Raw genomic sequence first — 13,850 nt, forward strand, 5'->3', positions numbered from 1 at the left:
TCAGGGCATATGCCCGATTTATGGGCTCGTTACCCAGTAGAGAGTGTGCCGATTGATTCTAGTAAATAGCCAAAAATACATTGTTCACATCCAAGAAATTTAACAGTAATATACTAGTACTGTTATCTGAAATGTAGATCATTTTCAAATTTTCTTGTTCAGTGTCTTTTTAAAAAAAGTATCTCTTGATTTAGTTTTCCCTACTGATGAATAAGAACATAAGTGGACTCAAAGAGCCTTTTTTTTTTTTTAAATATATAGCACTCAGATCACTTAATTTATTCTCTTCATGTTAGAGTTTGGAACTTTTGTTGTTGGTGGTTCTATAAGTACTAGTAGAAACTTTCCTACAAAGTTTTCACTCCTGAGATGAAACATTGGAGACTAACCTTTGTATATAAGCTGTCCCCTAAAAAATGTATACATAATTTAACAGCTAATAGCTAAATTTTGAAAATGTAATGTATTTTAATAAACACTGCCTTTATAGTTTTTCAAAGGGTGTGTATACATTTTTTGGGGACACCTTAAATATGTAGTTCGTTTTTTTACGTATCCCCCCCCCCAACGTGTTTTTTTATTCCATCTTTTGTGCTGAAGATGGATATTTTAAGATTCATATAGAGATAATATTGTGGACTTGCTGAAAATGTCAATATTGTCATGTTATTTATATATTCTTAATTGTTTTCTATTTGTTATCAGAAAGTTATACCTGCAATACTAAGGTATATTGCTTGTTTTCAGGAGATTAAGCGATGAAAAAAACCTTCCTCTTGATGGTAAACGACAACGTTTCCATTCACCCCACCAAGAGCCAACTATACTTAACCACATAGTGCCTTTATCAGGTGATAGAAGATACTCAATGCCTCCGTTGTTTCATACAAACTATGTACCAGATATAGTCAGATGTGTTCCACCTTTTCGAGAAATACCAATTTTAGAACCTAGAGAAATCACACTGCCCGAGGCCAAAGATAAGGTAATAATAATGTAGATTAGTTTTACATTTTGGGAAGTGAATATAAATAATGTATTAAAAGTATAAAAAATATCTAATGTCTTGGATTGAGTAGAACATGCCTTTTTTGTAGCTGAATAATAATCCATCATATATATGAATTGTCTGTGACTTGTGATACCTTTTAAAAGTTAGTAACCTTTTAAAAGTTAGTAACTACTTCAGTTACTAAGTAACCATTGTTACTTAGGTAATAGTAGTTTTGATTATAAAGTGTTAAGGAGAAAATATGTATTCATCTTTAAAATATTAAATACTGTTAGTATTGTTTCATACTTCTTACTGTGGTAATTACACATTTCTGAACAAATTTTTTTTACTTCTTTTTGTGGTGCATTAAAGTTGAGTCAGCAGATACTAGAGTTATTTGAAGCATGTCAGCAGCAAGTAAGTGATTTAAAGAAGAAAGAACTCTGTAGAGCACAACTGCAGAGAGAAATTCAGCTATTATTTCCACGTATGTTTCCCTGTTTTTCATGCCCATTATATATATATGAATTTCTGTTTTAAATTAGAAATAATATCTTATAATTCTCTTCTGTTTCTCTAGAAAGCAGAATTTTTTTGGTTGGGTCCTCTTTAAATGGATTTGGTACTCGGAGCAGTGATGGTGATTTATGTCTAGTTCTTAAAGATGAACCAGTAAGTAAAACATTTATTCTCATATTAAGTAATTTAAGAAATTTTATATAAAAATCATTGAGGAAAATATTTTAATTCTTTGGATTCTTTGTTTATAGTAATTCAAGGAAACCCAGGAAATACTACCTACTTTTTCTTTTAAGTTGTTGGTACAATAAGCATAACAGGAATTTTAGCATTAATTTATTTTTAAGTTGTTAAAGCAAGATGGCTTCACTATTTTTAAAGAGCTCTGCCTCTTTTAAACAATCATTGGGTTAGGTATGTTACTTGGATGCAGCAAAGAAGAGCATATGTCAGTATTTTTTTATTTTTTTAATTTTTTAATTTTTTAATTTTTAGAGAGAGGAAGGGAGAGGGAGAGAACGATAGAAACATCAATAATGAGAGGGAATCATTTATTGGCTGCCTCCTGCATGCCCCTACTGGGGATTGAGCCTGCATCCCAGGTATGTGCCCTTGACTGGAATGGAACCTGGGACCCTTCAGTCCACAGGCTGACTGATATTCTGTCCACTGAACCAAACCAGGTAGAGCAGTATTCTCTTCTTTAATAATAATAATAATAATAATGAAATATATGTAATATATGTATGTATATATTATTGTGTTGTGTTTTTTTTACAGAGAAGAAGGGAGAGGGAGAGAGAGTTAGAAACATTGATGACAGAAACATTGATTAGCTGCCTCCTGCACACCTGGGGATGTGCCTGCAACCAAGGTACTTGTCCTTGATTGGAATTGAACCCAGGACTCTTCATTCCACAGGCCGATGCTCTACCCAATGAGCCAAACCAGTTAGGGCAGTATTATCTTCTTGATATATTTTCCTTCCATATGAGTTTTCAGTGGTTCAATTTTCAATCTTTTTTTACTACCTTGAAAATGCTATGGGGTTTGGAGTTCTCGTTTGAGAATACAAAAAGAGTGGTTTCACTGAAATTTAAAATAAAGCTATTGTGATATATTTCTTCTGACATTTTGGCTTTGTTTCTTTTATTTTTATTAAATTTTGTTTAGTATTAGGTTTATTTGAATTTTCTTTTAACTAATACTCTTATATATTCTAATACAACAGTAGTTGCTAACCTGAAGCAGCCTCTTTAATATGCTGAGATCCTTTTGTAATCAAATTAATTTCAGTGTAATTTAAAAGGCTTTCTTATAGTCTACCCCTTTAAAAAGACAAGAAAAAGATAAGAAAAATCTATTAGATGGTAATATATATTTTAACTATTCCTATTATTCCACTAATAAAATTGGCTTCTATTTACTGCAAATCAGAGAGATTTATTTCAAGAAAGAAACTTTATTTTAGGCTTTGAAATCATACAAAGGAGACTTAAAAAAACTCAGAAATAATAAAAGTAGTAGACTACACTAGAGTTTTAACTCTTTCTCTCATGTAATTATACTATACTCAGGCACATCCCACTAACCTTTCAGTCTTATTCACATGTCTAAATCATGTCACAGCTTGTACTGAGACACCATAGATTTGAACTTTATCCTTAATCTAGATGGGGAAATAAAGCATTTTATAGAAAGTTAAAATTATGTTTATTTTTCTTGGAGAACATTGCTTTTTGTACATTTATACTAAAGGAAAACATGGCATATAAGGCTCTTTCATTCTCCCTTTTAAAAATTTCCGTTAGGTTTAAAATCAGTAATTGACTTAGAAATTGTGATGTGAAAGACAACATAAACTTTGACTTTTCCTATGATGCAATTTAGTCTATATTAAAAAATAACTCCAAAGAAAAGTATACTTTATATGCTTTCTCTTTGTTGAGATACATTAAGAAAATAAAACACTAAGTTAAGAAAGATAATGAAAAAACACTTTATTTTTAACTTTTCAGTGTTTTTTTCAGGTAAATCAGAAGACTGAAGCACGGCATATACTCACCTTAGTCCATAAACACTTCTGTACTAGACTTTGTAAGTCGGATATGCCTCAAGTTCATATGTCATCTGACATTAACTATTTACTTAAAATGTCTCTCTCACTTTATTTTCTGGTAAAAATTGTTTAATTTTCAGTCAGGTTAGGTATTATGTGGATCCTCCCCCCCCCCCCCCCCCAAATGAATTCCCTTTTAGTTTTGATTAAGAATAACCATTTATTCAACAATTCTTTATTGAATTCACTTACAAATATCACTGAATGCAGTGGAGAACTCGGATATATAAGCTTCAGTTCTTTTTCTCAAAAGGTTATACGAGAGAATGGTTAGGAAAGCTAAGCATGGACTATAAACAGCAGTAATGCAAAATCTCTAAAGCCATAAGAGTGATGCAGATAAAGTCTTATTCAGGTGAGGGAGAGAATTTCATCTGTTTTGCAATGACATCAGATTTTAAAAATATGATCACTGAACATGAAACCAAAATGAATTACTCCAACAGAAAGCAAAATTGTTGATGGCCAATGTTATTTTATATAAATATGGAAGGGACCTTAGAGATCATCTAACTCAAATGAAAGTTGCCTTTTCCCCCTCCCCCTTTTTGTGGCTTTTAATAGTTAAGAAGACAGGTGACTATGGGATCAGTAACTTGCAGAAGTATAGTTGGTTTTTGTTGGTATTAGAACTTGTACTTGGAACTTGAAGTCCTTATTTTTCACTAAATTTCACTGAATTCTTACATGTAAATTCTATTTGAAGCTCATTATATTTTATGATTTTGATGATAAAGCATTATAACAATTTTTTAATAAAACTTTTTATTGATTCTTAGAGAGTCAATAAAAGGAGAGGGAGAGAGAAACATCGACTAGAGAGTGAAACATCTATCAGCAATCCCTGCACACCTCGTACCTGGGATCAAACCTGCATGTGCCCTGACTGGGAATCAAATGGACAACTTTTTGGTGCACAGGACAGTGCCAACCAACTGAACCCCACCAGCCTGGGCAGAGAAATTTTTTGTTTTTAAAAAATCTGGTGTTAAATTTTCTTTAGTTAAAACTTTAGGAAATTGATCATTTGGGAAAGTTTGCAGTGTTTCTTATTTATACATGTCTGCATTTCCCCAAATTTCTATGATGAATAATAAATTACTTTGAACTCAGGAAAAAAAATTCTTTTAAACTTTGATGGAATAAAAAAATATGTAGATATGTTTTTCTTCCCTTAGAGGTCATACTTGTGTGAATGTGTCACCATTCCATGTGTCATGTTGCAAGCATTTCCACATTTAAGATTCTGTACATATGGTATTTATGACTGCCATGACATCTTGCCATGTGCTGGACCAGAATTTAGCTATCCCACTGCTGCTAGCTTAGATAGTTTTCATGTTTAAAATGCTCTGGTGAACTGTGTTATCAATGTTATTGAACATTAGACCATATTTCTGAAAATACTTGAATATAAAGCCCTCTAGATGGTATTGGAAATTCCATCTTAGGAGAATTCTACAATGTCCTTTCTTTGCTTTCTTTCTCAAAGACTATGTTTTCTTAAATGATTTTAGATTAGTAAAATACTATTTTTAAAAAATTATGCATTGGTACACTATGAATTTGTTAAATATTTGCAGATACTGACATTATCTTTTTATCCTTTAGGTGGCTACATTGAGAGACCTCAGCTGATTCGAGCAAAAGTGCCAATTGTGAAGTTCAGGGATAAAGTCAGGTAAATAATTACTGAATTCCATTTTTTTCAGTTGTTTTAAATAATTTTTAGATATTCTTTTGATGTAGATAATTAAGAAATGTTACTATAACATAATAGCTTTGTCTTCATCAGTTTTTGAAATTCACTTGAGTCTTTGAAATAATTTTTGAAAATGGTCTGACCAATTTTTCATGGTTAACTGTATTTAGTTATTCTGCTCCAAATTTTGAGTATTTGAGATTACCCAATTTAAAGAATATATACATATTTATGTTTCATATTTTTTTAATGATTACTTGCCTTTTGGAAATGTAATTAATGTATTAAGAACATAACTTAATTGATGAAATTTTATGTGTCAAAGGTTTTTTTGAAAATCTGTATATTATACCTTCCTGGGTTCTGGATTTCATAAGGGTATTAGAATTAGAATTTTTTAGATAATATCTGACTGTGAGATGTAAATATTAGATGTTGACTTAACTTGATTAAAAAATGGTTTGTTATTTTCTGAAAAATAGGATTCTGATAAGTCAGGTTTTTCTAGCTCAGTTTTATAAAAGTAATATTGAAATATAAGTGTAAGTATATACATATATACTAATCTTCATTATTCATGGATTCCATATTTGCAAATTCTTTTTTTTTTTTTAATTGTTTAAAAAAAAAAAAATATATATATATATATATTATTGATTTTTTTACAGAGAGGAAGGGAGAGGGACAGAGAGTTTAGAAACATCGATGGGAGAGAAACATCGATTAGCTGCCTCCTGCACACCCCCCATCCGGGATGTGCCTTCCACCAAGGCACATGCCCTTGACTAGAATTGAACCTGGGACCTTTCAGTCTGCAGGCCAACGCTCTATCCACTGAGCCAAACCGATTTTGGCTGAAATTCTTCTTGATGAAATTTATTTTGTAATCCCTCATTCCCCTAAATTAATTCTTTTACCAATTCATAGACATGTGCAAGTTCAGAAAAATTTTGAGTCACCCAATGCACACATTTCCAGCTGAGGTTAACCAATATGATACTTTGCCTTTTTATTTCAGCTTTCATACTGTCATTTTTACAGTCTAGTTAGTGATAGATTGATGGAGACTCAGAAATGGCTCCTGCTTGCTGGTTTTGTGGGGATAGGGCTTTTCAAAGGAACACTGGCTTCTGCCAGCACTTCTTTCTGGGGGAAAGCTGCCCCTCCAGCTCTTGCCCTGATGCCAAACAATTCATTTCCTCCCCATATGTCCCTTGGTGCCTCTCAAGCTGCTGCCCAGTGCTGCATCTCAGAAGGAGTGAGTCCAAGTAAGTCCATGCATGGACCCTTTAAAAGGAACTTCCTTGAACTCTAGCAGCCTTCCTTCCACCTGAGTCCCTGCTGATTTTTACAGCCAGAAGTTATAGGGACTATTTTTCCCAGCACTGGGACCCTGGGATTGGCGGGGGGAGGCCTAGTGTGGGCCTGGGACTTCTCACTCCTGAAGGGGGTATCTCTGCAGCTGACATATCACTCCTGATTTTTTTCTGCCACATATGGGCGTGGTATCAGCTCATTCTACATCTCCACCCCTCTTACTAGTCTTTTTTAAAAATACATTTTATTGATCTTTTTACAGAGAGGAAGGGAGAGATAGACAGTTAGAAACATCTATGAGAGAGAAAACCTCTTACTAGTCTTGATTTGGCTTCTTCAATGCCCTAGTTGTAGGACTTTGTTCAGTCAGTACTGAATAATGGTTGTTCTGTAGTTTACTTGTAATTCTGATGTAATTGTGGGAGGAGGTGAGTACCACAATTAGTTATACTTCCATCTTAACCAGAAGCCTCATAGAAAAACTCTTATACATTAAGTAATCTTATATTTTGAGGATAGTCATTTTTTTATAGATCTCATTAATATTGTCCCTTTTTCTAAATTATAAATTGCATATCTTTACTTTCAAAGAAGTGTCTTTGGCATCCTATGCAATAAAAGTCTAATACGCGAAATGTCTGGTCATTGGTTCAACCAAAGGGTAATATGCTAATAATATGTTAAGGCTGCTCAACTGCGTCCTATGACGTGCACTGACCACCAGGGGGCAGACGCTCCGAGTGGTAGGTTAGCTTGTTGCTGGGGTCTGACTAAGTGAGTTGGGCTGGACGTGCCCTGGAGCCCGCCTGTAGTCCCTCCCCAGCTGGCCAACCTCCCATGTCCCTCTCCAACCCCCATTGTACATCGGTGGGGTCCATTGGCCTGGACTGTACCCTCTCACAATCTGAGATCCCTCGGAGAATGTCAGAGAGTCACTTTCTGCCTGATCCAGCAGGCCAGGCTGAGGGACCCCACTGGTGCATGAAATCATGCACCAGGCCTCTAGTGATATCTATTATAATTTACCAATTTTTTTTTAAGGGAATATATAGACAAAGCTTTTATTTTTTTATTATTTGCCTCTTCTTTGTTTCTGCTTTTTAAATATCAAAGACTGCTCTAATTTCAAAATAATTGAGAATGTGTATCTTAGTGGGATAACTTGTCTAGAAATGTTTTTGGTCACTTTTTTTGGGGGGGTCTGGAAAAGATTGGATTGTAAAACTTTAAATTTCTTCTATTAAAGGATAATTGAAGTTTTACCAATATATTATGAATCTTTTCAACAGTAATAATCCCGTTTTATATTTTTAAAACACACTAAATCATATTCAAAAGATATACTGAGTACATTAAATTCTTATTTCTTTAGTGCTTCATTTTATGGTCTTGGGCCTATGCTGTTTTTACATAGTTGGATATACAGTACATTCATTTATTAGTGAGGTAATTTAATTTGTACTTGAGCTAAAGTTTTTCTATTTCTTTTTTTATAGTTGTGTGGAATTCGACTTGAATGTAAACAATATTGTTGGAATAAGAAACACATTCCTTCTTCGAACTTATGCATATCGTAAGTTTTTGTTTAGTTCTAAATAATTATCAGCTTTTTATTTATTTGTCATTCTTTTGTTCTTTTTAAAGATGTTTACAGTAAATACTGACATCTCTTTAATTGTGTTTATAATGTCCTATTATATGTAAAATTTATTGCTTCACTAAAATTAACATACTACCAAAATTAAAGGTCAATAAGATGAATTTTAATAATTAGCAGTTTTTAAAAAGGTAGCTATACTTTAGAAGTAAGATACATTTATGGTGAACACTGTTTAATACACAGGGAGGCGGTACTCTTTTTATTAGCATGGAGCTGGGAAATTATGGAAACGTTCAAAGAAACTATGTCTTCTTACAATTTTTAAGTTTTAATTTTACTTTCAGTTGAAAATCGAGTTCGTCCATTAGTACTGGTGATTAAGAAGTGGGCAAGTCACCATGATATAAATGATGCCAGTCGTGGTACTTTAAACAGCTATAGTCTTGTATTGATGGTTTTGCACTACTTACAAAGTAAGTATTATGGGTTTTCCCCAATTTTTAAAACGGAAATGCAGCTAAACTTTATTATGGTGTCTTTCCTATTGACCCTACTTCAAATACTATTGTTTTAAACATTTACATCTTAGGTCCATAGACCTTATTTTCTGTTTCGTTGCTTTGAACACTTGTTTTAGAAATGTTGCTCCCTGGAAAGCATTAAAATGCAGTTTCACAGTGCTTTTGTTTTTTTCTCAGTTTTCTGTATTCACTTTTGTATTCAAAGAACTTTTCACCACTGTATTGTGGAACAGTTTTCTTTAGGCAGATGAATGAATGTTCAGAAGGCCTATAAAAATAAACTCACATACCATTCATCATGTTTTTTATTTTTTTACTTGAAATGGGAATGAAATTATTTTCCTGTTGGTCAAAGAAGCATTTATTCCCTGTGAGCTGGTATGGAAATAGGATGAAAACTTGATGTTATTATAATAGAAGACTATTTACTAGGATGTCTAGAATCTGATCTGTTTTGAATTATTGTTACTGCCACAGTTTAGAAAGTGATGTTGTAGTATTTATGTTCCTATCCTTTGACTTAGTAGTTCTATTTCTAGGAATTTATTGTAAAGTAATAATCAGGGAAGCTTGCATGGATTTATTTATAAGGCCATTTTTCATAGTATTGAAATAGTAAAACATTAGAAATATACTAAGTTTTTAGGAATGTGGATGATTAAATTAATTATAGTATATCCCAATGTGAAATATACACAGCTACTAAAAATCATGTTTTTTAGATGTTTACTGATATAAGAAAAGATTCAGATACACAACATGACATACATATACAACATGACACCAAGTTTATTTAAAAAATAGTGACTAGCTCCAGCTGGTGTAGCTCTGCCGTTAGAGCATTGGTTTTGTACCAAAGGGTCATGGGTTTGATTCCTGGTCAAGGCCACATACCTGGATTGGAGGTTTGATCCCAGGCTCTGGTCAGAGCTGGTGCTGGAGCAACCAATCGATCTGTCTCTCTCACATCAGTGTTTCTTTCTCACCCCCCCCCCCCCCCCCATGAATCAAACCCATGACCCTTTGGTGCATTAACCAATGCTCTAATCACAGAGCTACACCAGCCAGGGCTAGTCACTATTTTTTAAATAAATTTGGTGTCTTGTTGTATATGTATGTCATGTTATGTATCCCCTCCCGCCCCTTTCCATTCTCTCTAAAAATCAATGGAAAAAATATCCTCAGGTGAGGGTTAAAAATGTTTTTATATTATATTTGGGTTTGTATGTATATACTCATATGTATAACAAACATTGAAAAGGTATGTGCCAAAAATTTATCAGATTACTTATGGACAGCAGGAGTTGTGTCCTTTATACGTGACTGTAATTGTAGATGTTTTAGAATATATATTAAATAAGAGTGTTTTTATTTGAATGATGAAATCAGGTGATTTTTTTTTTAATTTGGTGAGATTTAAAATAGTTAAATGGGTCAAAGTTTTATGAATCACTTATCAGAAAAAAATTCAAGCTAATTATTATATATGTATTTTTACTGCTGACTAATCTGAGATATACATTAATTTGATGACTGATTTGCTCCTCTATAGTAGGATTTGAAACATGATATTAGCTGTTTTAGATACTACTTCATAGATCACTAGTTATTTTGTGTCCAATTTTGCAGTTCATTCTAAAATACCAATTACTTTTGAGGCTTTTTTGTTATTGTTAATCCTCACCTGAGGATATTTTTTCCATTGATTTTTAGAGACAGTGGAAGGGAGGATGTGGAGGTTTGGGGGAGAGAAACATTGATGTGTGAGAGACACATTGATTGATTGGCTTCCACACGCCCCCAACCAGGTACATTGTACTGGTAATTGAACTCTCGACCCTTTAGTTCCGGGCTGATGCTCTACCACAGAGCCACACTGGCCAGGATACTTTTGATGCTTTTTTAGTGAACTCTGTACAATTCACAGTTATTAAAACTTGAAGAGATAAGAAATATTTCTTATAAAATATAAAGAATAATATGACAAACCTCATATCACCACCTACTGTCTATTCATGATTTTTTAGTTTTAGTTGTGATTTAAAAACTAGAATTGACTAAAGCATTTAACATGCATGAACATCCATACGTGCCCTATTTCTTCACTCTTAATGTGTTACATTATACTTTTTATTTGATGTTCTTCTTTAGAAAAATGTACTTTAATCACAGATAGCCCATGTGATTTTATAAGGAAGTTGAAAATTTAAACATAGTATTTTACTAGTGTAATGAAATTTGGTTTAGATTTTGTTAAACATATTTTATTATTGACAGAGTGGTCCCATTTTCTGAGTTGATTTGTAATTAATTTACTATCATCAACGATTTCTATGTTCTAGGTCTTTGTTAAAGGACATCAGCAAGTCTGTCCTTTGGCAAACTTAAGCCATTCCTTGCTAGAAGTAATTAGAGACATTGAAATAAATAGTTGCTTTTGTTTCACACAAGAGTCTGCAAGGTGTATTGAGCAGTTCAAGGTCTACCATAATGAACTAGTGTTTATTATTTTGGCCATGTTATTCTACCTCTCTGGCCTTAATATTCTCATTGATACATTAGATGTATCAATAATTAGATTAGATGACTTTTAAGTTACCATTAACTTTTTAAGTGCTTTAATATTTTTTTCTGCCAGGAACAGATAAAGGAAATAGTATGTAGAAAGGTTGAAAAGATTAAAAATACTTCCTAGAATGAATTTCAATAGTCAGTAATAGACTACATATGTAGAAATGACTGCTACAGTACACTAATTGCTTCTGTCATGACTAGTGTTTTTAAATCTATATTTGTCAGACAGAATGATATTTCTGCCCCCAAAAGCTTCCAAATTACTCTTTGTCTATGAAAAGACCTTAAACCAGTGGTTAGTATTTGTATTACTCTCCTAGCATTCTAATTATAATTCTAGAATGAAATAAACTTAAAAAATATTCTCTGTAACCTTTTCTTTATCCTTTTTTAAATTACAGTTTTAATTTATTATGAGAATACAGTAGGAAAGAAATTTAGGTTTTTAAGAAAACTAATTTCTAGTAAGATTTTCCAATATATAACAATTATTAGAAAGCCATGGAAATGTTATATAAATATAGAGACTTTTAGAATTAAAGTGACTAGGGCTTGAGTTTATTTGTAGGGTCTTTTAGAATTTTGTGCATTTGAATACCTCTGGGGAAAGATGTAACCTTGTTTTCTAAGTGATTTTGGTAAGTAATGAGTGAGTAAGTTTTTTCTGATATTCCCAGTCACATTCTAGAGTATTCTGTTCCAATTTTCAACTTGGGAATGAAGCATGATACAGGAGGGAAATTTAAATACTATGTGATAGAAATTTATACATTTGTAATTATAATTGGAGATCTGTTGACCGTCATGGTTGGTTATATGTATATAAATGTATTCCACATGTCATTTTAAAATGTTTTTGCTAAATATCCAGTTGAAAGCGAGATAAAGATTATTACTAAGTTTATTTAATTATATACAACGTATTTCTAATTCTTAAATTATCATAGTTTATCATATGATGCTATATTGGTCTTTAATCCTAATGAAATATATACATATATTTGTATTGTGACATAAAACATTATATATTAGTTATTTGTTATGTTGTGACTATTGGGAAGTTACTGTATAATGATGTGAAATTACTGTTAATGAATTTAGTAAGGTTGGATTTGGGTAAAGCTATTGAAGGCTGAAGAATGACAATTAAAAATATAGTAACATATGAAGATAATTCCTATGCATGAAATTTTATTTATAGAATGTTGGTTCATATCTCCTGATTTAGATTCCTAAAATTTGCTGAGGCTTTCTTTTAAAAATTAAGTAATGAAGTTGAAGATTTTTCTTTCAGTTTCTTTTCTTCAGTAGATCAGTTTCCAGAAACTATCTTAATTTTAGTGTTATTGTTTGTTAAAAGAAATTAAATAAGGAAGGCATAATTGTTATGGAACCGTTGTTGGACTGTATCATTGGACTGTACTTAAAATTTTTTTTGATAGTTACATTCATCTTAACAGTGTCCATTTAATATCTGTAGAACAATTCTTGTCTTGCTTATTTTGTGTGCGTGTCTAATGTTGGATCAAATGATGTGTGTCTATTTATTGATGGCTTATTCTAAAACCACAAAAGGAACATTGGTTTACATTAAAGTATGCACAGTTTACTAACAAACCTTAGATTGTCAACTTAAATATATTCTGAATTAAAATTTTTAGAAATCAGAATTAACTTCACAAAATATATGGAAACTGTTGACTTTTAGCAGAAACCCTTATAGTTTCATATCTGAGGGTCTTAGCTGACAAATTACTGTTTTGTAAAATGAATTACATGAATCATGGAAGCTTTAAACTTTTTTTCTTATAGCCCTACCTGAACCCATCCTTCCATCCATCCAAAAAATATACCCAGTAAGTGTTTCTTATAAATTATTATAATACATATTGTGACCAGCATATGGGGACTATTTATGTAGTGTTAATGTAAATATAACAGTAGTAATAGTTATATAATCTTCTAAGTATTGATAACATTTTCTCTATAGGCTGAGGCATTGGCCATTTGAACATTAAAAATATACTTTTTCAGAAGACTGATAATTTATTTTGTTATTGGCAGACAATCTGGTCATTTTTTTAATGGTGGAATTTTGTGCATGAAACTCATGATTATCCCTAATAGGAGTTAAATTAGTTTTCTTAAAATACAGTTTTATAGCATTTCTTTAGTTAGTTAACTCAGAAGTTTTCAGTCCAATGTATGTATATTTTGAAAGCAGAGGGGGGAAGTTAAGAAATTGAACAATCGGATAATCATTGTATCTTTCATTTGATTTTATTAAGTAATACAGCAAAAAAGGTAACAATAGTACTCTATCCTTGTGTGTAATAAGAATCCTGTCAAAGCAATTTGGAAATACTTAAGAAATAAAGTGTACCTACTAGAAAAAGTTTATTATGTTCTCAGTTTGAGTTTGGAGAAAACCTTGGTAATGTACATATTTGCAATGTATGTGAATACTTTTGTTTCTTCCATTTTTTGTGTTCTTTCCAGAATTC

General features: G+C 32.1%; 1 protein-coding gene across 5 annotated transcripts in view; it reads left to right on the forward strand.

Moving 5' to 3' along the window:
* Positions 1-13,850, forward strand: part of TENT2 (terminal nucleotidyltransferase 2) — a 43,415-nt gene that overhangs the window by 10,788 nt on the left and 18,777 nt on the right. For 2 of the 5 annotated variants that reach the window (XR_004982856.2, XM_036409260.2), the window contains exons 4-11: positions 748-985; positions 1,367-1,481; positions 1,575-1,666; positions 3,532-3,610; positions 5,244-5,313; positions 8,148-8,224; positions 8,596-8,724; positions 13,159-13,202. Coding sequence is in view for 4 of the 5 variants with exons in the window: in XM_036409260.2 (XP_036265153.1) it covers positions 748-985; positions 1,367-1,481; positions 1,575-1,666; positions 3,532-3,610; positions 5,244-5,313; positions 8,148-8,224; positions 8,596-8,724; positions 13,159-13,202 (844 nt within the window). In the remaining variant the exon portion in view is untranslated. The remainder of the gene's footprint in view (positions 1-747; positions 986-1,366; positions 1,482-1,574; positions 1,667-3,531; positions 3,611-5,243; positions 5,314-8,147; positions 8,225-8,595; positions 8,725-13,158; positions 13,203-13,850) is intronic. The other 3 variants (XM_036409261.2, XM_045571665.1, XM_036409263.2) reach the window with 3 other exon arrangements.

The sequence above is a fragment of the Pipistrellus kuhlii genome, unplaced genomic scaffold, assembly GCF_014108245.1.
Source record: "Pipistrellus kuhlii isolate mPipKuh1 unplaced genomic scaffold, mPipKuh1.p scaffold_m20_p_4, whole genome shotgun sequence".
Taxonomy (NCBI): domain Eukaryota; kingdom Metazoa; phylum Chordata; class Mammalia; order Chiroptera; family Vespertilionidae; genus Pipistrellus; species Pipistrellus kuhlii.